This window comes from Gadus macrocephalus, chromosome 19, assembly GCF_031168955.1.
Source record: "Gadus macrocephalus chromosome 19, ASM3116895v1".
Classification (NCBI taxonomy): Eukaryota; Metazoa; Chordata; class Actinopteri; order Gadiformes; family Gadidae; genus Gadus; species Gadus macrocephalus.
In genome coordinates, this window is record NC_082400.1 from 9,967,997 (window position 1) to 9,989,716 (window position 21,720).

Here is a 21,720-nt window from a genome sequence, read left to right on the forward strand (position 1 = left end):
CTGTGTGTTGTAGTTGTACAGAGCGTCTCTGCTCTTCGAGACGATCCGCCATGAGACGCAGCCCAGTGCAGAGAACAAGATCCGTCTGCTGGACCTCCAGACCAGCACCTACCAGGCTCTCCAGAGGGTCCTGGTCAGCCTCGGTAACTCCCTCCCTCTCCTCTCATTCCTTTAGAGGGGAATGGTTTTGCAAATCAACTTTTCTTTATTTAAATGAGGTAGGCCTGGAACCAGGATTACGTCATCCTTCATCTTTCTCGAGAGATGGGACTGCTTTTATTGTGTTTGAGGTTTTGTGTTTTTATCTCTCCTTCTGATCTCCACCAATTCTTCTTATCCTCTTCTTCCTCTTCTTGGAATTAGTTTGTTCATATCATTATCTGTACTCCTCACCGCCCCTGGAACCGACAACCTTTTGGTTTGAGTTTCCCCCCTTTGTCCCTTAGTGTATGTGGGGGCCCCCATAATGTGTGCCTATGGGTCTTCTGAGTGAAACTGTAATTAAGGGCCATACAAATATATAACTGCCTCGATTCTCCTCCTCCTCCTCATCCTCAGGTCGCCATGACGAGGCTCTGGCCATAGCGGAGCGGGGTCGCCCCCGGGCCTTCGTGGACCTTCTGATGGAGCATCAGAAGGGCGGGGAGCCGGCGGTGACCTCTGACCTCTACACGCCGGTGAGCGTGGAGCACATGCTGGAGGTGGTGAGCAGGCAGAGGGCCGAGGTGCTCTACTACTCTCTGGCGGGAGGCTTCCTCTACAGCTGGCTGCTGTCGCCCGGGAAAGGTATGGGGGAGCACACACACACACACACACACACACACACACACACACAGACATGTGTGAGCATGCATGCATTGACACGCACGCACACGCGCACGCACACACGTAGCACACACAGACCCACACAAACACACACATGTGAGCACATGTACATCTCCAAGCACACACAAATATGCACGCACTCGTGCAGGCGTGGACACACATTCACACACTTACGCACATACGTGCACACACGCTTGCCCTCACATGCAAACACACAACCATTGTTTATTTCAATTTCTGGTCCTCGAGTGAGTAGCTTTGGATTCAAGTGTCTAAATTACTTTTTTCTAACACACATTTGCTATAATTGTTTCCCAGGCATTATCAAGTTCCACCAGGTGTATCTTGGAGAGAGTGGAGGAGAGAGGTCTGAGTTCCATGAGGGCGGGGCCAGTACTGTTGGGGGCGGAGTCAATGGAAGCGGCCAATCTCTGGAGCAGTACATCTCCAACGCTAGAGAGGCCCTGGGAGTGGACAGCCATTACAGCAGGTACCGGAGTGATTACCTCGCAGATAATTGGAAACAGAGATTAGTCTATCTCACTAGCATCAACTAATGACTGTGTCTGTGTGTGTGTGTGTGTGTGTGTGTGTGTGTGTGTGTGTGTGTGTGTGTCTCCAGGAGCAATCAGAGCAGCGTCCCCAGCACCACTGCATCTCCAGTGAGAGAGAGACGGGCCGTCAACAGGTCTCCTCTGCGAGCGCTCTACGACCTGCTCATAGGACCCATGGAAATGGTGTGTGTGTGTGTGTGTGTGTGTGTGTGTGTGTGTGTGTGTGTGTGTGTGTGTGTGTGTGTGTGTGTGTGTGTGTGTGTGTGTGTGTGTGTGTGTGTGTGTGTGTGTGTGTGTGTGTGTGTGTGCGTGCGTGCGTGCGTGCGTGCGTGCGTGCGTGCGTGCGTTTCTGTGTTTGCAGCCGTCTAAACGTTCATCCTCATTTGGTCATCCTATCATGATCATGATCATGCTGTCGTCAACGTGATGTCATCATCACGTCACCTGATGGTCATTATCCTGTATCATTACCATTCTGTCTTCATCATCCTCCTGATTTCATCGTCCTCTATAATCATCATGTTGTCATCGTCCTCTATAATAGTCCTCACGTCATCATCATCATCATCATCATCATGTCATCATCCTTTATCCTCGTTGTATACCCTCATCATGATGTCATAACCCTCATGTTGCCCCCGCTGGTCTCCCCAGGGCCTGATGTCGAGCGCCAGCTCGGTGGGCCGCCACCGGGAGCTGGTGCTGGTGCTGGAGGGAGAGCTGTTCCTCATCCCCTTCGCCCTGCTCAAGGGCAGCTCCTCCAACGAGTACCTGTACGAGCGCTTCAGCCTGATCTCCGTCCCGGCGCTCAGCGGGCTGGGGGCCTCCGTCAAGGTGGGTAGGAGACGGACATGTTCAATATGTCGTCTTTGAAGTGTTCAGGTACAACAAACCATGGAGAAAGTTCTTGTTGAGGTACCTGTCATTTAGGAGCAGGTAGGGCACCCTGCTGTGCTGGGTTCGATCCCCAATGTCTGCTTCCTAACCTGTGGCCATGCTAGCATGGCCACAGGTTAGGAAGCAGACATTGGGGATCGAACCCAGTACGCTTCGTCAGTCAATGCGCTACCCTGCCCCACAAAGGGGTTCCTCTGACCTCGTGCGACCGTGTGCCCCCTCCCCCGTAGCCCCCGGCCCCGTGCAGCGGGGTCCCCCTGTCCTGCTCCGACGGGGGCTCGGTGGCCGCCGTGGTGGGGGCCCCCCTGCTCCCCTCCAACGTGATGGACCGCTGGCTCTGGGGGCCCCTGCCCTCGGCCCAGGACGAGGCCCTCTGGCTGGGGGAGCAGCTGGGCAGCGCGCCCCTCACCGGAGCCGCCGCCACCAAGGAGCGGGCGGTGGCGCTGCTGAAGCAGGCGCAGTGCGTCCACTTCGCCACGCACGTCTCCTGGAAGCTGGCCGCGCTGGTGCTGGCCCCCGGCCAGGACAGTCCGGGGCGGGGGCGGGGGCGGGCCGGCGGCGGTGGGCGACCCGCGGAGAAGGCGCCCTGCGGCGGGGTGGGTGCCGCGGACGAGGCCCCCGGCGGCGGCAGTCCGGGCGGACGCGGGGCCGCCGGGGACGTGGAGAGCGAGGACGGGGAGAGCGCGGTCAGCGATGGGGAGAGTGTGGCCGACAGCCCGGCCCTCCAGGACTTCCTGCTCACCGCGGCGGACATACTCAACCTGAGCCTCAACGTCAAGCTGGTGGTTTTGAGGTATGACCGACAACCCGTGACCCAAGGACCTACCTAAAAGATCACGATCACATCTTACGTATGACCTTGTTCTCCGTTAGGTGTTATTATTTGTTGAACCAATTCATTCTTACATTAACCACTGTGCACTACTTTTGCTGTTGATCTTTCAACAGATTTTCATTTTGCTGCTACTAGTTCATTAGGGACTGGATTTATTTTGGATGTGTATTGCGGATATTCCACTTTTGACTGTTATTCATTGACAGTTTAATCTTCTCTTGTTTGATTTGCACTGTTATTTTCCTGCTTCAACACCTGAATTTCCCTTCCAGGATGAATAAGTGGTTATTTTATCTTATCTTACGTGACACAGAACTTCAAATGTCCTAGAGGTTGGTGGAGTCTCACAAATCAGACTTTAGATTAATATCTACACTCTGATAGCAGACAAGCTCTGAGTTAAGGGGGCGCGTATTTGGCGAACACAAATTCAACATAAATACCAGAAATAGCCAACTGTAAAAAAGGCTCTGTAAACATTTGACATCCACACTGTCTAGACTGAGCAGTGTAGACACACACACTTATTAAAATTCCCCTCTGAACACTTCATCCTTCAGGTAGAATATCTCTGTAACAAAACAGGAAACAGATTGTCTCCTTGATGTTTCTCGAACCCGGCCCGGGCTCCAAGCCGTCGGTCCCAGGAGTTCTGCTGTAACATTGTAGGACCCTTGAATCCTAAATGACCCTTATACTTATTTTTAAAAATAAAAAAGCTGAACAATGACTAATGGATCATTTGGCCCTGAACTTTAAGCAGCCCGTTCCCCGGGCCGACGGATTGAGTCTTTGAAATCCGCCTTCCTGCTCCTGTGGTCCCAGGATGTTCCCCGAGTCCAGCAGCAGGGTGACCGCCGACGGGGTGGTGGGGCTGTCGCGGGCGCTGCTGGCGGCGGGGGTCCAGTGTGTGTGCGTGTCCCAGTGGGCGGTCCCGGCGGCGGCCTCCAAGGTGTTCACGCAGGCGTTCTACACGGCCCTCCTGAACGGGACCCGGGCCAGCGCCGCGCTGACCGAGGCCATGAAGACGGTGCAGAGCAGCCCCCTGTTCTCCCACCCCACCCACTGGGCCGGTGAGGGCTCCACACGCACACACACACACACACACACACACACACACACACACACACACACACACACACACACACACACACACACACACACACACACACACACACACGCACACACACATGCAGACACACACACATGCACACGCACACACACACAAAGAATTGATGACTTGTTTGGAACACCAGGTGGAGGAAGCCTGGAGTTCAACCCATGTGTTTCCATTGATGACTGCCGCTCACTGTGCTGTTAATGTGCACATGACAATGAACCTAAAACTTGAACAACATTTTTATGAAGCACAGAAAAATAAACACACATATTACCTAATTTAACCCCACTGGTTTATAAGATAATATTCACATTCTCAAAAAACAATATCAAGCTCCTAATAATTTTCTTCTATATGCCTACACAATTTTGGCTTGAATCTCATGATGTAACTGAACTGATTTAACCTAGGGGTCTATTCTCCTAGGCTACATGCTGATTGGCTGTGATGTGAAGTTGAACAGCCCTAAGTCTATGATTGGCCAAGCCCTTACGGAGATCCTCCAATGCCCAGACAGGGCAAGAGACGCTCTTCGAGTTCTTTTACACTTGGTAAGTTTTTTTATTTCGAAACATTACAGAACCATAACATGTTTTTACATAATAAGATGATCAGTGTAATCTTTTTTAGGCACCAATGCACACTGTACACCTTTTCGGGAAAATCCACATCAGATTATGAATAATAATTGGATTATCATAATCCGTTCCACATGAAGTCTAAAACCACCAATATGCACCCAAAACTGAGAGCCTGATAAAATCACCCGGTAGTTAAATCTCCTCCACTCTGATCGTTATCTCTACCTAGTGACGGTCCTACCTATAATGACATTCCTACCAACCTAGTGACGGTTTTACCGTAACCTGCCAAACTGTGTTTCTGCTCTCTCCGCAGGTGGAGAAGTCTTTACAGCGCATCCAGAGTGGTCAATGTAACCCCATGTACACGTCCCTGCAAAGCATCGAGAACAAGGTCTCTATCTGTCTGTGTGTGTGTGTGTGTGTGTGTGTGTGTGTGTGTGTGCGTGTGTGTGTGTGTGTGTGTGTGTCATTTAGGAGCAAGTTTATGTTGGATGCATCTGCATCTCATCATGTCTATGTCCTCATCCCTCCAGGGCATGGGCTCTGGTCCAGGTATGCCTAGGGTCTCTATGCTGGGGCTGGATTCATGGTTATGAGTCTGTGTCTCTTATTGCAGCATATGTATAACTTGTCCATAGAAATTAGTGTGTGTAAAAATAGCATGCAAACCTGCTCAACTGAATCGGAATAGCAAGAAAGAGGAAACAGTCAAAAAGGTTCATTTAGTCTAACTTGATAAATTAACTTGTATGTTCATGTAAACAGACTAGTATTCATTTGTTTGCACCTGGCATGCTTCGACTACTTCCTGCAGTCTTCTCCAGAAGCGTCAGCTGTTGCTGTGACGCGTGTTGTGTCAGCCGATGTTATGTTCATCTGTTTACATGAACATACAAGTTAAAGAGGAAACAGGCTCTCTGTCGCTCTGGCGTGTTGTCACAAGGACACGGTGTGTGTTTCGTTTGCCTCTGTACTTTAACCCTGTCCATGTCCATGTCCCCACGCACACAGAGAACCACATCTGTGTGTTCAGGGGAACATTTGTGTGTTTGAGTCTGAGACTTCGGGGCATCGTGTCCATGTACACAGTCCTCCTCCAATGTTGAAGCATGGTCTCCTCTGGTCTCCCATCAGGTGGGTGGCGTCCCTGGCTGGCAGGCCCTGCTGTCTGCGGTGGGCTTCAGGTCTGACGGCTTAGGGGGCGGCGGGCCGGGCGGTCTCCCCGCTGCCTCCGCGGTCTTCTTCCCCACCATGGACCCCGGGAGCCGCCTGCAGCAGTGCAGCGCCACCCTACAGGCCCTGCTTGGTACTACAGGCCTTTAGCTCACTTTAGTTTTGAAAAAGCAACTGCCCACTACTATAGCTGTTCCCAGAGGCGCCGCGTCCCATTAGGCATACCAGGCAATTGCTTGGGGCCCCGGGCCACTACTAGGGCCCCCAAAAGGCCCCCCCCAAAAAACAACAAAAAAAAAAAACGTCAACAATCGGCCCCCTAAGAATTCTTGCTTGGGGCCCCCACACTACCTCGCAACGCCCCTGGCTGTTCCTCCAGAGTGTTTATAGGGTTACTCAATCACAGCCAGGGTCTGGTTTGGTGTTCTCGAATAAATCCTGGTTAATTTCTTAGATATATGTTTGGTCAGGAAAGTCGACTGTTTCGGGAGTTGTTTCTAGAGGACACTAGAGGAAGGATTTCTCAGGACATGCAAGCAATCGATACTGTTCCGTAATCACGGCTTGCTTTTAAAGTAAGCGTGCAACCTGAAACAAATGGCAGAGATCAAATTGACCACTCATTGACATTATAATCAATGTTTAACCTCTCTATCTCTTTACTTTAGTGTGACATCCTATTACATTGTGTTCTTTTGTACTGTGTGTTGCCAGGTCTCCCTCCTGCAGCTCTGCTGGCTCTGTGTAAGCTGGTGACAGAGTCTGAGAGTGGAGAACAGCTGATCAGCAAGGTACGGTCACACCCCGGCACCACTCCCTGCCTACTGCTTTCACATCGACCCCATCTACCCCACGTGGCCCGGGGGATTAGATCATCCTAACTGTCTCTCCTGGCTCCACTAAAAAAGGCTCCATGAGTAGACATGTAGAAATGTACTAACACAGCCCGCATGTATTTGTGTGATTCAATCTAAATTCACTTCTTTATCTTTTCCTCAAAGCTTCACCAGGTGCTGGTGCAGCTGCAGTCAGGTGACAAAGATCAGGACTTCTCATTGGTTCCCATCCAAGTGTCTATAAGTGTCCAGCTCTGGAGATTGCCCGGCTGCCACGAGTTCCTGGCCGCTATCGGTGGGTCTACTCTAAATTACGCTAATTCTGTCTGGTTGTCTCTTACAGACAGAAATAAACGTTGTCGTTGTTGGCGATGAAATTGATTAACGCATTGCTATAAATGATAATAAAAGTGATGATTCATTATTGATAAGATAGTACTTTGTGTAAACGCTTGTGATTAAAAGTAAGTGTAAATGGTATTTATAAAGGAAGTTTGCCAACCACCATTGTTGGAGATCTAAAGTATTTTTAAATGAATGGCTCACCTTTCATCACACACACATATGCACACACACGCACTGGCACACGCACTCGCGCACCAGTGACAGTGCCCAACCATGCACAGCAACACCCAGCACATCAGGAGCGTCTTTCTTGCTAAAGGACACCTTGGTACCGCCGTGGTAACCAGCGAAGGAGAAGGCGAGGATCAGCACCAGCCACCCTTCCCGGTTGATCTGCGACCTGCTCCGCCTGCTGCTCTTCTATAGCCCTCTAAGCTGTCTCACCCGTGTCTCTCTTAGGATTTGACCTTTGTGAGGTCGGCCAGGAGGAGGTGGTTCTAAAGACCGGGAAGCAAGCGAGCAGGCGTACCATGCACTTTGCGCTCAATTCTCTCCTGGGCTTCTTTGGTGAGGAGGAGAGAAAAAAAAAAACACGCAAAACAAACGTGTTGATTGTGCATCTCCGAATCAGAGCGTCAACCTCACTTCTCCTCTCTTTGTTCTTCAGACGCTTCGGAGCTCCCCAAGCGTCAGAGCATGGACAGCTCGTCCTCCCTGGAGTCCCTGTCGTCCTCCCAGTGCACCACCTCGTCCCAGGCCCAGTCCCTGGCCCCGTCCCTGGGCGGCTACCAGACCCAGCCCCCCTACCCGCCCCCCGTCTACCCGGACACCCTCTCCTGCGACGCCATCTCCGTCTACAGCCTCAGCTCCCTGGCCTCGTCCCTCAGCTTCCTGTCCAGGCCCGAGCCGGCAGGAAGTGACCTCATCAGCCAACAGGATCTAGACCGACACCGGGCCGGAGGAGCAGGAGTGGGAGGAGGGGGAGGTCGGCATACGGACGGACTGTCGCTGGGTCGGCTGGGCGGTCGGGGCGGTGCCGCGGGAGGGAAGCAGGGAGGAGAGGAGTACGATGGGTTCTCCATTATCAGCAGCGAACCGTTGGGAGGAGCAGCAGGAGGAGGAGGAGGAGGCGGAGGAGGAGGAGGCGGGAGGGACTACGGCACGCTGTCGTTACCCGGGGGACACAGGCACAACAGGGGAGGAGTCGGAAGAGGAGGAGCCGCCGTCTCTTCCAGGGGGTCGATCAGCACTCCGACGTCTCCGGTCAAAGCCCCGCCCGTGGCCATAGAGCTCTCCACCAGCCCCAAGCATGTGCCTGCACTGTAAGTGGCCCCCGAACAGAGACAACACCAAACCATCCAGAGATCGTCAAACCCATCCTGAAACATAATTTCAAGGGTGATCTATTTCAATGCTTGTTTCAGTTAGACTAAAACCACCAGCTTTTTCCAAGCCGAATTATATATACAGTACATGCATATGTACATTTAAAAGGTGAAAAGACTCCAATTTTGTTTTAATGATATAAAAAAGATACATTCATTGTTTTTGTAATGTAATAAATTGTCGGGGTTCAGCCATTTTAATATCAAGCCCTCATCGTGGCCATTGGTAAACACGCTCCTTTATATCCTCCAGCTCGTCGCCGCTCAGAAAAGGCAAGCTGTGCAGCTCCGAGTCGGACCAGTCCAGCACGGAGACGGACAGCACCATCAAGTCCCAGGAGGAGCGGGTCCCGACGGCGCTGCTCGACCCCCAGGAGCTGGCCCAGAAGATCCTCAAGGAGACCCAGAGCCACCTGGAGGCGGTGGACAACCTCCAGAAGCTCAGCAGCACCAGGGGCCCGGCGTGCGTCAGACCCGAGGGGAAGCGGGCCGCCCGGGGCGGCTCTCTCTCCTCCCCCGCCACGGCGCCCTCCTCCCCGTCCCTGACTCCCCCGGGGGGCGCGGGCGGGCGCGGGTTCTGCCCGTCGCTGACCAGTGCGTTCAGCCGGCCCGGCAGCCGAGGCAGCCTGAAGGCCTGCTCCTCGCCTCTGTCGCACTCCTCGCCTCTGTCCGCCGCCTCGCCTCTTTCACCCTCGTCCGCTCCCCTCGCCAAAGGGCCGCCGCCACCGCCTCCGCCGGCCCGGCCGAAGAAAACCAACCGCTTATCGTCGTCGTCGTCGGCGCCGTCGATCTCATCGCCGAAGCCACACTCCGCGCATCACAGCCCGGCTGTCTCTCGCTCTCCCTCTCTCTCCTTCTCCCTCAAAGACCACGCCTACCTTTGCCCTCTGTCTTCTCCTTCTTCCGCGCTTTCGCCGGAGCCGGAGCGGCAGCGGGCGCCGATGGCCGCCTCTAGGTCGCGTGCCTCCGACACGTCGCCCGCCCGCTCCTCGGCGGACCTCTCCCTCTCCCCCGCCTCTTCCCCCGTGGGCAGCGCCCCGTCCCCGACCTTCTCCCGCTACTCGACGGGGTCCTTCTCCGCCTCCCCCAGCCCCACGGCCAACGCCCCGAGACGGAGGCACAGCGAGAGGGCCGCCAGCGGGCCGGCGGACGACGGCGTCCAGTCCGTCCGAAACTTGAAGAGCTTCTGGGCCAACATGAGCCAGAAGGACGAGGGTCCGAGGCCAGAGCGCGTTCCCGCCGGCGAAGGCGCTAAGAGGATGAGCACGGTTCAGCGGGACGTCCTGGGTTTGCTGACTCTTTCCCCGAGACACGAAGGCACAGGTGAGAATCGAACCGCCGGGACACAGGCCTCCGGACAGGGGAGGAAAGCGGAGACAAAGCCGCCAACTTTATCGACATCCCAAAGTCTGGTCAGGAAGTCTAAGGAAGCCGGATCGACGGTGAACTCTTGTCCCGGAAAACTCCCCTCTGAGAACGGATACAAGGTGATCTCAAGCGGGAAGTTTTTCCCTTCATCAAAGTGTTGATGGTATGTTTGAAATTTGGAGACCCTTCTGGAGAAGCCAGTATGGATCACTCGCTCTGTGTATCCTCTATCTATTGGGAAAGGTCATTGAGAATGATTTGCTCCATGAAATAAGACTGTAAAGACGTATCACACTTATGCTTGTGATGATTGTGCCTTCTTATGTAACTGGAAAGATACAATATAATTGTTGTAAAAAGTGTCAAATATTAGCATTTAAAAAAAAAAGTTAACTGAATTAAAAGGGACGTATTCCGAGGCCTTTATAAGCACACTGTAAAGAGACGTTGACAATGCCTGCTGCAGATTGAGAACGTGTATTGCATTTAGTCAACCCAAATGCTTGCTACATTTGTGTGTGTTGATTAACTACTTGGCTCCGGAATTCTTGTTATAAATAATTGATCATGTCAGTTGTGAGTTATTTTGTAAATTAAAGCATTTTCCATTTGTATAACAAGTTTTGTATGTGCAATTAAATGATGAACATTTTATATTATTGGACTGCGTGTCAGCATTTGAACATTTTAAAATCGTGACACATTCCACTACACATTAAATCAATGGTATTATTAATGTTTTGAGTGTGTGTGTGTGTGTGTGTGTGTGTGTGTGTGTGTGTGTGTGTGTGTGTGTGTGTGTGTGTGTGTGTGTGTGTGTGTGTGTGTGTGTGTGTGTGTGTGTCTATGAATGTATGTATGTGTGCGTGTGTGTTTGTGGGTGTGTGTCTATGAATGTGTGTGTGTGTGTGTGTGTGTGTGTGTGTGTGTGTGTGTGTGTGTGTGTGTGTGTGTGTGTGTGTGTGTGTGTGTGCGTGTGTGTGTGCGTGCGTGTGCGTGGGGAGGATGTGTGACATCGGATTTCATGAGTGAAGAGACTGTGGCAGGTACCAGACCGTGTCAGGGTCCACGAGCCAATCAAATCATCTCGATAGGCGGGGCAAACTTGTTGATAATTCCGTTTGACGTTGCCCCCAACTGCGCAGCCGCAGCCTGGGAACGAAGATGGTGCTCGTCAAGGAATAGTGAGTTAAAGTGTTTAATGCAATTTGTCGACGTATTTAGACTGACATTATACAGTGACACATGTTTCCTTTCCGTGGTCAAAATTCTCTATTTTAATTGTGTATTTAATCAGTGTTTCCGTGTTTTGCACGCTCCTAAAGACAGTCTCTAAGGAGACTGATTTGAGCTGGGTGGATCAGAAGACGATAGGCAGTCACCGGTCCGTTTAGGCGTTGCTAGTTTATTGCAAAGGGGTGGATGTAATGATTTGTACAACATAAACTACAAGATGAATAATACTGCTGATATGATACACTTGTATGTACACGCTTGATATTCCCCGTGTCGGGAGTCCTTCTGCTTCCGATGTCTCCCTGTAAGCTTGTTGTCTCGTGAGTTCCAGATTAAGGGTCCATCCTCACTGGATTTACAGTTCCCTAGCCGCTAGCTGCAGTGCTATCCGGCTAGCCTCCAAGGTGCTAGCCCCTATTGGACTTGCATCTATGGGTCTCGGTCCCATGGTGCTAACCTCCATAGCACCGACCCACCCAGGCAGGTAGCTGACAGCAGTACCGTTAGGACCGCCTGACGCACGTCAGCATTGTGGGCTAACCTCAACCAAGCTGCGTTACATTGACGTTGCCGTCCCCAGGCGGGCGCTTCTCTGTTGAATTCATTGGGGCTAAACGAAGTCGAGTATTTATCAGTCGAGCTGATTAAGTGTCGTCTTCTAGAGTAAAAATCGGATGCATTGAAACGGAAATGGTGATCATCGATAATGGCATATTACTGATGGCTTGTTGGTTATCAAATTAATATAATCGTCCTTGTTGGTAGCCTTGCTTGCTGTCATTCTGGCAACCGTTTTGAGCCACTCCTCTTGTAAAATATCCATATTTGTGTTTCTCTCACCAGGTTCAACCGTAAGCAAAAGTTGCATTCATACTGCATGTAATGCATTGTTACTAATACATTAGTTGATTTTCTTAGTTGTTATACCTCTTTAGTAACACATTAAATTCCCATAACCCTTCTCTGCATTTCACTGGATTTACTCATACTATATAAAAACACACGGATCATATCATTTGTTGATACATTAAATGTGGCATTATATTTAATTAAAGTCGACTGAAATTGGTATGGAATCGTATCATTGATTTTCTTCCTAATGGTTCTGGATCTGGATATTCTAGAACCTTCTTTCTATTGCAGTAATGTTTGTTACATACTGCGTATGCAAGAGTTTCCCAACCTTTTTTGGCCCATGCTATTATAGCTCTGATATGCCTGACTCTGAAAATGTTTGCAACCCCAACTTTAACTTTGGTGTATGTCCCACCCCAAGGTTTGGAACCACTTTACAAGTTTCTAGTGGTGTTCATTAGTCTTATCTACTTACCATTGCCATGTTAATCTACATGGATATTTTACAACCTTCTTTCAATTCCGCTACTGAATGTTACTTACTGATTGATGCGTGAACTGGCACTTTTCAGTTCACCTTGACAGTGATGCAACAAAGTTAGCCTCATGTCACAACTAGAATGTTTGTCTGAATCCACCTATCCCTCTGAGACAATCCAGATATTCCGGTTTTGTGATTCATAATAGATATCAGTCTGGGCTGGGCCGGGCAGACTTTGATTTCACATTTGGGAATATTGGTTCAAATAACTCAGATTAGCCAATCAGGGGAAATAAATAACTGGCGCTCTTGCTCTCTTGATACTGATACGTAACTGAAGTTCGTCTGAAGTAAATAAAAAAAACATCGCTGGTGTATGCTTTGTATTTCATAAAAAAGTTGTAATTGCTCTGTAGATTGCTACACATTCTTTGGCCACGGCCATTGTTTTGAAATAGTGCAGACCGAATGCTCCTGGTTCTTCATGAACTAAGGATGAACCGTCATTCATTAAAACCAAACATTTGAAAAAAAAGAATAGAATGAGTCTATAATCCTATGTTTATCAGCCGAATGCATCACATTTAATAACAAATGGAAACGTACTATTCGTCCATCTCCAGTCCGATCAGACAACATAGAGTTGTATCATGTCAGAACTATTTGATGTTTGTTTTAACTTGTCCTGTCGCTCTCTCTTCGCTCCACCCATCTCCGTGACCTGCCCCTCCCAGCCGCGTGGTTCTACCTGTTTCTGTGGAAGAGGTAAGCACTAACAGGGGACAGCGGTTGAAAGGGAATTTGGAAGAGCATTTTAATATCAAAACCGATCTTCAATGTTTCATTTGTATTTTAGTCCTGTGTTGAATCCGTTCCTCAAAGTAATGCTCAGGCCATATAAAGGGCGGTGTGCTAAAAAAAACAATGCCAGCCCAAGTATTGATAATGTTTTATATTTTTCAATATGGAATATAAAGGTTAAATCACAAGTACAGCAAGAAGGCAAACATGAGCCTGAGACCTCATGGGGTTAAAGGGCCTATATTTAACTCCCACCTTATTCTTCATGTTTAACCTCTGTTTTTCTTTTATTCCTAGTCTGTTTTACATAGTTTTGATAGGGCAATATGTAAAGCGTCTTAGAGTACCATATTAAGCGCTATATAAATTTCATTTATTATTATTATTATTATTATTATTATTATTATATTTTACCCCCTATCTGATTGGACAGTTTAAGACATTACAAGTAAGAGTCTCTAACCAGGTTGGATGGATGAACTCCAGCCTCAGTTGATGCATGAAGGGGATCAGAGTTGTTTCGATACTACCCTTGTATATAATTTATAGTCAACGTTTTATGTACTGCATTGTATTTAGTGTAGCGTACAACAAATCGGTCCTATTTTTTTGTTCAATCTTTGTTTACAAGGTAAAGCACAATTGTTCAGGGACCCTTCTTAGCTCATGTATTGGTTTTTAGCAGTTTCATCGAATGTACCCCCCTCCCAAACCACACCCCTCCTCTCGCACCACTTGAAAGATTGCTGACCTTGCATTTAATGTCGCAAACAATCAACATCTCATATCCTTTTTGCAGCAAAACCACTATGCGGCCTACGGAACAGAAACCAAACCTTTGCCTCTAGACACATTTTTGGTCATTTTTTACTGTTGAGCAAGACCATTATGTCTTTCTACTGCCATAACATTTCTCCTGACATGCTTTCTCTCACTCCAACTTTCTCTCCTTCTTTCTTTCTTTCTTTTTCTCTCACTTGCTCTCTTCTTTGGTCCTGTTCCATTCTCTCTTTCTCTCTCTCTTTGTCTTTCTTTCTCTTTTTCTGAATCTTTTCTTTCTCGTTCTCTCTCCCTCCTGCCCTCCCTCTCCCGACCCCCTCCATCTTGTGCAGTACCAAGTGGGGCAGCTGTACTCTGTGGCTGAGGCCAGCAAGAACGAGACGGGGGGCGGGGAGGGCATCGAGGTGCTGAAGAATGAACCGTATGAGGCGGAGGGGGGAGAGAAGGGACAGTTCACACACAAGATCTACCATCTGAAGAGGTAGGCTCTGCACGAGACGGACACTCCTGTGTTTCTGTTGGATTGGTTCAACGCATCATCCGATCATTCAGCAAACGCTAACGGACTGCTTGAACTTCCTCGTACACTTGTTGTCTACCTTATGTCGGGAATAATGTTTACCTGCCTAGATTGATATCGATATCGGTTGATAATTCAGTTTTGATATATTTTCAAAAGTGTGGATGTGTTCAGCAATAGCAAATCACCTGCTTCAAATACTTTGTCTCAAGCGATGTTGAAACGACGGTATCGGTATCAAACAGGCGTCCGGTGGCCAGACGGCGGAGAAGCCATGAATGGGCCCATGAATTAATCAGGGCATGGTCCACCAGGGAACCCTTGTTATGAATGTCTTGAATTAATCATCGCAACGACTCTGTCTGATCGACATTGTGGTGTCTCTGTTCCGTAGTAAAGTCCCGGGGTTTGTGAAATACATCGCCCCAGAGGGAGCGCTGACTTTTCACGAAAAAGCCTGGAATTCTTATCCGTACTGCCGCACCAGTGAGTAACCACGTTTTAGTTTAGCTTACGAATTAATTCTGAATATAGCGTGTACATCTTGTGTACTGTAAATATCGATCCTGACGTGGATTTCTCTCCTGTTTTGTTTATTTCGGCTTCTTTTCCTGCAGTTGTGACGGTGAGTTGTACACTTTCTTTTGTTTTTGCAAGGGCCTAATAGACAAATGCAAGCGTTTATTCTTGGTCAAAGCTCTGTGGTGTCGTCCCTTGGTTGTAAGCTACCTTCCCAGCTAGTTAGCGGCGAGCTCAAAATAGATGAGGGCAAAGCATCGAACCACTGGCGACGTTGTTTCAGTCCAAACGTGTAATTGGTTGAGTGGTTTAGCTGTAGGATTTAAATACTCCTCTCAGTACTCTTCATTCATGGAAATCTTTAACTTGAGGTTCAATTGGCTGAGTGTAAGTGCATCTTATGACGTAACAAAGTTGTAGCTAGTTGCCCTTATAAACGGCTTAAATTTAGTGAGATCATCTTTTATATTACTATACTAGTGATGCACTGATTTATTTGGTCACCAATCATTATAGGCCTATTCCAAAAATATTTAGCAAAATACCCACCGTCATTATGTTCTGTCAGAGACAATTAAGGTTAGTCCTGCTTTAACATAATTCATCTTTAAATGGCCCTGACACACAATTAAGGTAGCCTTTACGTAATCAAAGCCGTGCAGCTGTTTTGCTGATCTCGGTTATAGGATGCAATAACCAGCCTCTATCTCACTGGGCTTCACTGTATAATATATTTCAATGTTGTTTGGCTCAATTAATTATTCAATGATACGACCAAGACAACTGGTCGTATCATTGTTTTGACCAAATCAACTGGTTTTGGTGGAAAGCTCCATGCAAAACTCTTTTAATAAATCCCACAAAATAATAATTAAAAATGATGTTGTTGATTAACAGTTGCATGGGCTAGTGTTGCAAAACTGAATGATATGAGTAGTTGCAAATAAAAAGAAGGATGTGACTTTAAAGGGAGGTATGACTTCTGTCGCAGCAGCAGGTCTTTAAGGTCTTTGTAATCATAAACTGAATGAGCTACATTTCCCTACCAAATGTCACCAGTCTATTGCCAACTTGGTTAACCACTACTCGTCCCAAGAGACCTGCAGCCTTTAAAGTGATAGCTCATGTGCAACGTGGTAATAGGTCTACACCACATCACAGGAGGCAAAAAGTACAAATATTTTGCATTTCCCAGGTAATTATTTCCGATTGCACCATTTTCATAAACAACCCGGACACGCGCAGTAAATTGAGTCGAGGACTGGGAACAGTTAAGCTGTCTATTGAAATAAAATCAATGTTCGGTAAAGGATCAGTTAATAACACAAAGATCATGGATCGGTATCGGCCTATCAATAACCTGATCGATACATCCATATTACATCCCTCAATTTCACTCTACATGGCAACAAGTTTTTTTGGATGAAAGGGATCGTTCTTGATGTATAGTAAAATGTTTTTTTTCTTCATCCTCAGAATGAGTACATGAAGGATGACTTCATGATAAAGATTGAGACTTGGCATAAACCTGACATGGGCACAGTAGAAAATGTAAGTCACCTGACACTTCGTCCCCTGACCTAAGGGCACAGCCATGGACTCTGTTGGGGAATCATCATCACATGTCTTGTGTGTTTGGTATTGGTGCATGTCTTTTAACCAGGAAGTGTCCTACCGTGGCCCATGTTGACTTTCTATTAAATTTGCCCAGGTCCTTCATCCTCTGCATCATAACTTCTTGTTGGATTTCTTATATCAATTAGAAGTTATTAGTATTATAATTGTGGATGTATAAGTCTTTAACAGGGTCATATTTTACAATTTCTCATGTTGAAGACCAATGATTTACGTGGCTCCATGATTGACATGGCTCATCTATTTATGAATTATCCAGTTGTGACATCAAAATGTGGGAGTGTCCAACCCGACTGTATCTGAGTGGAGATTCCCACTTTTGAGGTCACAAAAGGTTAGACTTTTGAATTGGCTTGTCATGGTTCATCAACATGACATGTAGTGGCCAAAGAGGAGCACTTAAATCACTGGTTTCTTAATTGCTCTTATTCTGTGCCAGGTCCATGACTTGAATGACATTGATTGGAAGGATGTGGAGGTCGTCCCTATAGATATTGCTGATGGAGAGGACGTGGCCGCCGCGGTAAGTCTTACTGCTACTCAAGGAAAACGTGTGATGCATTTTCCAAGCTATTTCATAATTTATTCTAAGTTATAATCCAGTGCCACAATACAAAGGATGTGAATGTCATTATAATGATATAAATCCAAAAGGAAAATGTGCATATTAGGTTAGCATAGTAGAAGCGCATACACATATATAACAGGCATAAATATAGTGTTGGGGGCGCCAAACAATACATTTGTATTGGTTCAGAGCTAGCATAATAACTAGCACACAAGCTAGCCTATGTTACTCTTTGACCTTTTGTTGAGGATTTACAACCCCAATGATGGAGTTCACCTCGAGCTGACCAGTTACTTTTGTGGATCAGTAGTACCACGTCTCCCCCATGTGGTAGAGGATGGCTCCTTCATGCTGGACTGTTCGCTAGATAAGACCTCGTTTTCGTAATGCGGCAGTTTTGAATTCACTACTCAACTGCATCTCCGTGTGATTGCAAGTTGCTGATTTAATTTGGAGCTATTATCCAAGCGGCTCTGCCAAAATCCCCAAATCTAGATAAGATTGTCTTTATTGTGGCTACACACACACACACACACACACACACACCACACACCACACACACACACGTGAATTATTCTAGATCAGCTGTATTCAATCATCTTCTCTCGTAGCCATTTGCTGTGGGCAGGATGAGGAAGATGGATCATTCTTATTTGGGGGGGATTTGATAACGTTGGTCGACCCACCCTACTTGGCGAGGTGAGTTGCTTTAGAGTCTGAAAGGAGGCAGGAGGGCAATCCCCTCTACGTGGGGGCCGCAGCGTTTCTGCCGGGACCTTAATGACTTAAGGGGATCAGGGTTGGAACCAAGCCTAATCTGAAGGTCCATCTGCCGTGGGGGCCCAGCACTACCTACACCGCAGGGCTGCCGGATTAAAACAGCACGCAGTCCCGTGCTGGGGTTAGGGCCCTTTGGGTTATGACACTCACTCACTTACTCCCTCACTCAGTGTCTGGGGAGCCTTAGAATTGATTCCAGAATCTGATACAAAGATCAGTCCATCCATCATATCTCAGGGGTGGTAGGGAATGGAGTTTTGGCCAACCAACCTCAGGTTTAAAACGTTTGATGGCGGTTTCATTCCATCACCTTAAAGTACTCCAGGCTTCACCGCCTGGTTCTTCAGTAAGGTCACTCTGTGTTGACGGTTCTCTTGAACTCTTTAGGACTACAAGCCGGATGAGGATCCGTCGCTGTTTCATTCAGAGAAGACGGGCAGAGGTCCTCTGAGTCCGGACTGGAAGGTACACACTTGTAATATTGAGTGTAGTGTGTGTATTTTAAAATGCAATTTTCCTCCACTCAGTGAGCTCATGTTTGTGAAAGTTTCATGTCTTTGTTATTAACTTTTTGATTTTGTTTTTATCTTATGCAGAATGAGCTGAAAGCTGACTGTCCTAACATGTGTGCATACAAACTGGTCACGGTCAAGTTCAAGTGGTGGGGTCTGTCAACCAAAGTGGAGCACTTCATCCATAAGGTTAGCCTTGATACCTTTGCTGCTAACATATGCTAACGAATGAGTAACCTATGCTTACCCTAACGCAAACTAACCTATGCTAAAAAGGGTTAACCAATGCTGATAAACGATAGAGCCAAAGGCAAGCCACAGAGACGGTTATGGCATTCTAGGAGGAGACAAAGTTGAGCTAACACCTTCATCACACAAAAGTGCAAATTATATGATTATACAATTTGAAGAAAGCAACCAGACTAAGTTAGATTTGAAAGTCCCCAAAAAGAACGCATATGTATTACTCACTCCATCTCTAGAGGTAAATAACCCCCATTTTAACCAAACCCCAAAAGGGTGTGCAGTAAAGCATTTTAGCTGGAAATAGACAGTTTTATGGAGAATAAGAACAACCAAGACCTATTAACCAACAAAATATTTGATCCCTTTACTTACCCTTTCACAGCAAGAGAAGCGCATCTTTACCAACTTCCATCGCCAGCTGTTCTGCTGGATCGACAAGTGGATAGGGCTGAACATGGAGGACATCCGGCGGATGGAAGAGGAGACCCAGAGAGAGCTGGACGAGGTAACCCATGAACCACATCCCCTAGACACACAGTACACCTCAGCCCCAGGGTGGTCCATGGGAGACTTGTGTGACCGGATGTCCCACGGGGGCAGGCTACGCTGGGAGCGCGTGGCTAAAGAGAGAATATCTGTGATGTGAAGTGTTGATGATGGCGTTGGCTGTGATGGGTCGTGTGACGTGTTTGTTTTTAAAATGTTTACGCCTGAACTTTACACCAGATGCGTCCCAAGGGAGATGTGCGGGGCACCACGGCAACAGAAGAGTAGGTTACTCTAGAGAGACTGGAGACGGGCTGAGTAAGTCTAACGGAAGCCAAAGAGAGCTCGAAACGCTGGCATGATCCGGAATCCATTCTCATTCTCCCTTCATGTTCCTCATCGTGTCTTTTATCTGCCTGCCGGGCTTCTCACTCGACTTGCCCGAGTCTTTTTATGTTTGTGTTTGGGATAACCTTTTAGACTTTCATTCCTTGGTGCTGTATGTGTCTCAATAACATTTTCCCATTCTTTCTCTCCTTCATCATTTTTTTCATCCAGTAACTTCTACTCATCTTTTTGCATGTTATTACCTTGTGTTCATAATCTTTGCACGTTTGTTATTTTTTCATAACAAGTAGGGATGCACTGATAAATCACCAAAATAAATGATTTTGTAGTAGAAGGCATGAAAATGGCTGTTGTATTGTGCTATTTCATGCTTACTGTTCATGACTTCAATATAGGTATCGAAGAAGTATTATATCAGTGTATCCCTAGTTGAAACCTTTGCATATTGGCTTTTATTTTTATCCTTGTCTTTTTAACATTTATCTTGGAATTCCTAACAGTGACCAACATTCTCTGTCTTCTCTTCCATCTTTTCTTCCAATTCAAAAGTTATTCTTTTTTATGGCTCTTTTACAAATAAGCGCCGAACCATGTCTTCTCTTTTTCTTAACCCCAACATTTTTCTTTCCTTTTTTTTTTATTTTAGCTTCGCAAGGTGGGTCCGATCCGAGGCATGAGTGCTGCTCACGAGCAATGAGGCCAAACAACCCTCCAACCCCACCATGACGACGTCGTCGAAGACGCGCCCCGTCGGAGCGGGCCACGGGCCCGGGCTTCGCTCTGCCGCCTGTCACCCTTCTCACATGATTCATTCTGGGGTTTGACCACATTGGTAAAACAGTACTGTACAGATTCTACTCAAATCATTAGCCTCCCCATAACTCTTGAAAAATAATACAGTTTTGCAGAATTATTTAAACGAAAAAAGGACGAGAAAAAGGAAACTTTTTGCACAGAATGCAAATTGCCTGATATTGAATTATCGACTGGTTTATGGAAATGGTTTTATTGTTTTTATTCAAGTGTCTCACTCCTGGGCATGAATTATGAGATTCCCTGATATTTTCCCTTGTAGTAGGGATATTTCCTTTTACCTCTGTAAATCTCCACTAAAGTCACCATACCTTTCCTCCTCCTTTTAGCAAAAAGAAATTCCCCTTATCTCACCGTCCACTCTATCTGGCTGTGGAGTGGATCCTTTTTCTTTTTTTAAAGAAACATTGTAAGAAACTGCAAAGACTAATAGTGTATATAATGGTGTATGTATTTTAGTCTCTACAAGAAAAATTTGTGCTAAAGCCTGAATTAATAAGTTAATCACTATTGGTTTTTAACCATGCCTCCACACACACACACACACACACACACACACACACACACACACACACACACACACACACACACACACACACACATTCAACGCTTCAGCTATCAAGTGCATGTGGGAAACGACAACAACTGACCGTTTTGGTTTCTTTGGCAAGAGTGTCCCATTGTTACTGTTTATCCTAATAGCGTTGACTCTGTTGACTTAAGAGATGGATAAGTGTCCTCCTGGATCTTTGTAGAAGGTGTGTGTGTGTGTGATAGACAGACAATCTATGTGCTCTTCTGTTTTTCATGACCTGCCTTCGACTTTTTTAGGATCGCGGAGGTAGGATAGTGTAGTGTACGTGGTTCGAGTCTCTCCCCTCTGACCTCCCCACTTCCGTAGCCTACCTTTTATGCATCCTTGAGCAAGATACCCTAATTCAACACCAGGCCATTTAATAACCCGATATAAAGAATTCATTAGATAATAACGTCTGCTATGTGACTCAATGGTTAATGGTTAAAGTAATAATCTCGAAGATTTTCATGTGCATAAATATCTGTTAAGTCACTATCGCTGAATGAGGTAATACTTGGCCCCACTGTTGAAAGCCCTTGCATTTGCTGTATTATCAGTGTTACCAACTAGAAGTCAGGGGCGACATTCCCGGGAAAAATCACAAGCGGTGCACAGTGGCGCAACATACTCGCCCTTCAGTT

The 21,720-nt window shown here is 47.2% G+C and overlaps 2 protein-coding genes across 5 annotated transcripts in view; both read left to right on the forward strand.

The window, feature by feature from the left end:
• Positions 1 to 10,576, forward strand: part of ttc28 (tetratricopeptide repeat domain 28) — a 49,943-nt gene extending 39,367 nt beyond the window's left edge. Inside the window, 15 exon segments of the mRNA XM_060038473.1 lie at positions 14 to 143; positions 559 to 786; positions 1,144 to 1,315; positions 1,448 to 1,562; positions 2,034 to 2,213; positions 2,507 to 3,069; positions 3,937 to 4,184; positions 4,658 to 4,782; positions 5,129 to 5,206; positions 5,950 to 6,121; positions 6,703 to 6,779; positions 6,990 to 7,119; positions 7,629 to 7,736; positions 7,837 to 8,491; positions 8,808 to 10,576. Of these exon segments, the coding sequence (XP_059894456.1) occupies positions 14 to 143; positions 559 to 786; positions 1,144 to 1,315; positions 1,448 to 1,562; positions 2,034 to 2,213; positions 2,507 to 3,069; positions 3,937 to 4,184; positions 4,658 to 4,782; positions 5,129 to 5,206; positions 5,950 to 6,121; positions 6,703 to 6,779; positions 6,990 to 7,119; positions 7,629 to 7,736; positions 7,837 to 8,491; positions 8,808 to 10,083 (4,257 nt within the window). The 3' untranslated portion in view covers positions 10,084 to 10,576.
• A 404-nt stretch (positions 10,577 to 10,980) lies between these two features.
• On the forward strand, positions 10,981 to 21,104 carry pitpnb (phosphatidylinositol transfer protein, beta). Of its 4 annotated transcripts, none has more exons than XM_060038546.1 (12): positions 10,981 to 11,106; positions 13,229 to 13,259; positions 14,408 to 14,556; positions 14,990 to 15,081; positions 15,213 to 15,220; positions 16,591 to 16,665; positions 17,189 to 17,272; positions 18,485 to 18,562; positions 18,694 to 18,798; positions 19,238 to 19,360; positions 19,582 to 19,659; positions 20,336 to 21,104. In XM_060038546.1, the coding sequence occupies exons 1-11, from the start codon at positions 11,087 to 11,089 to the stop codon at positions 19,627 to 19,629; spliced, it is 813 nt and encodes a 270-aa protein (XP_059894529.1). In that variant the 5' UTR covers positions 10,981 to 11,086; the 3' UTR covers positions 19,630 to 19,659; positions 20,336 to 21,104. The 4 variants fall into 4 exon arrangements, with proteins under 4 accessions (XP_059894529.1, XP_059894528.1, XP_059894525.1 ...); XM_060038544.1 differs by lacking the exon at positions 10,981 to 11,106 and adding an exon at positions 11,138 to 11,642; XM_060038545.1 differs by lacking the exon at positions 19,582 to 19,659.
• The last annotated feature ends 616 nt before the right edge of the window (positions 21,105 to 21,720 follow it).

What these genes read in the sequence shown, in the direction of transcription:
- pitpnb (XM_060038542.1), top strand. Translation starts at nt 11,590, where the DNA reads ATGGGTCTCGGTCCCATGGTGCTAACCTCCATAGCACCGACCCACCCA. An exon ending in TACCTGTTTCTGTGGAAGAG is followed by an intron (nt 13,260 to 14,407) that starts GTAAGCACTAAC and finishes CATCTTGTGCAG; the next exon opens with TACCAAGTGGGGCAGCTGTA. An exon ending in AAGATCTACCATCTGAAGAG is followed by an intron (nt 14,557 to 14,989) that starts GTAGGCTCTGCA and finishes TCTGTTCCGTAG; the next exon opens with TAAAGTCCCGGGGTTTGTGA.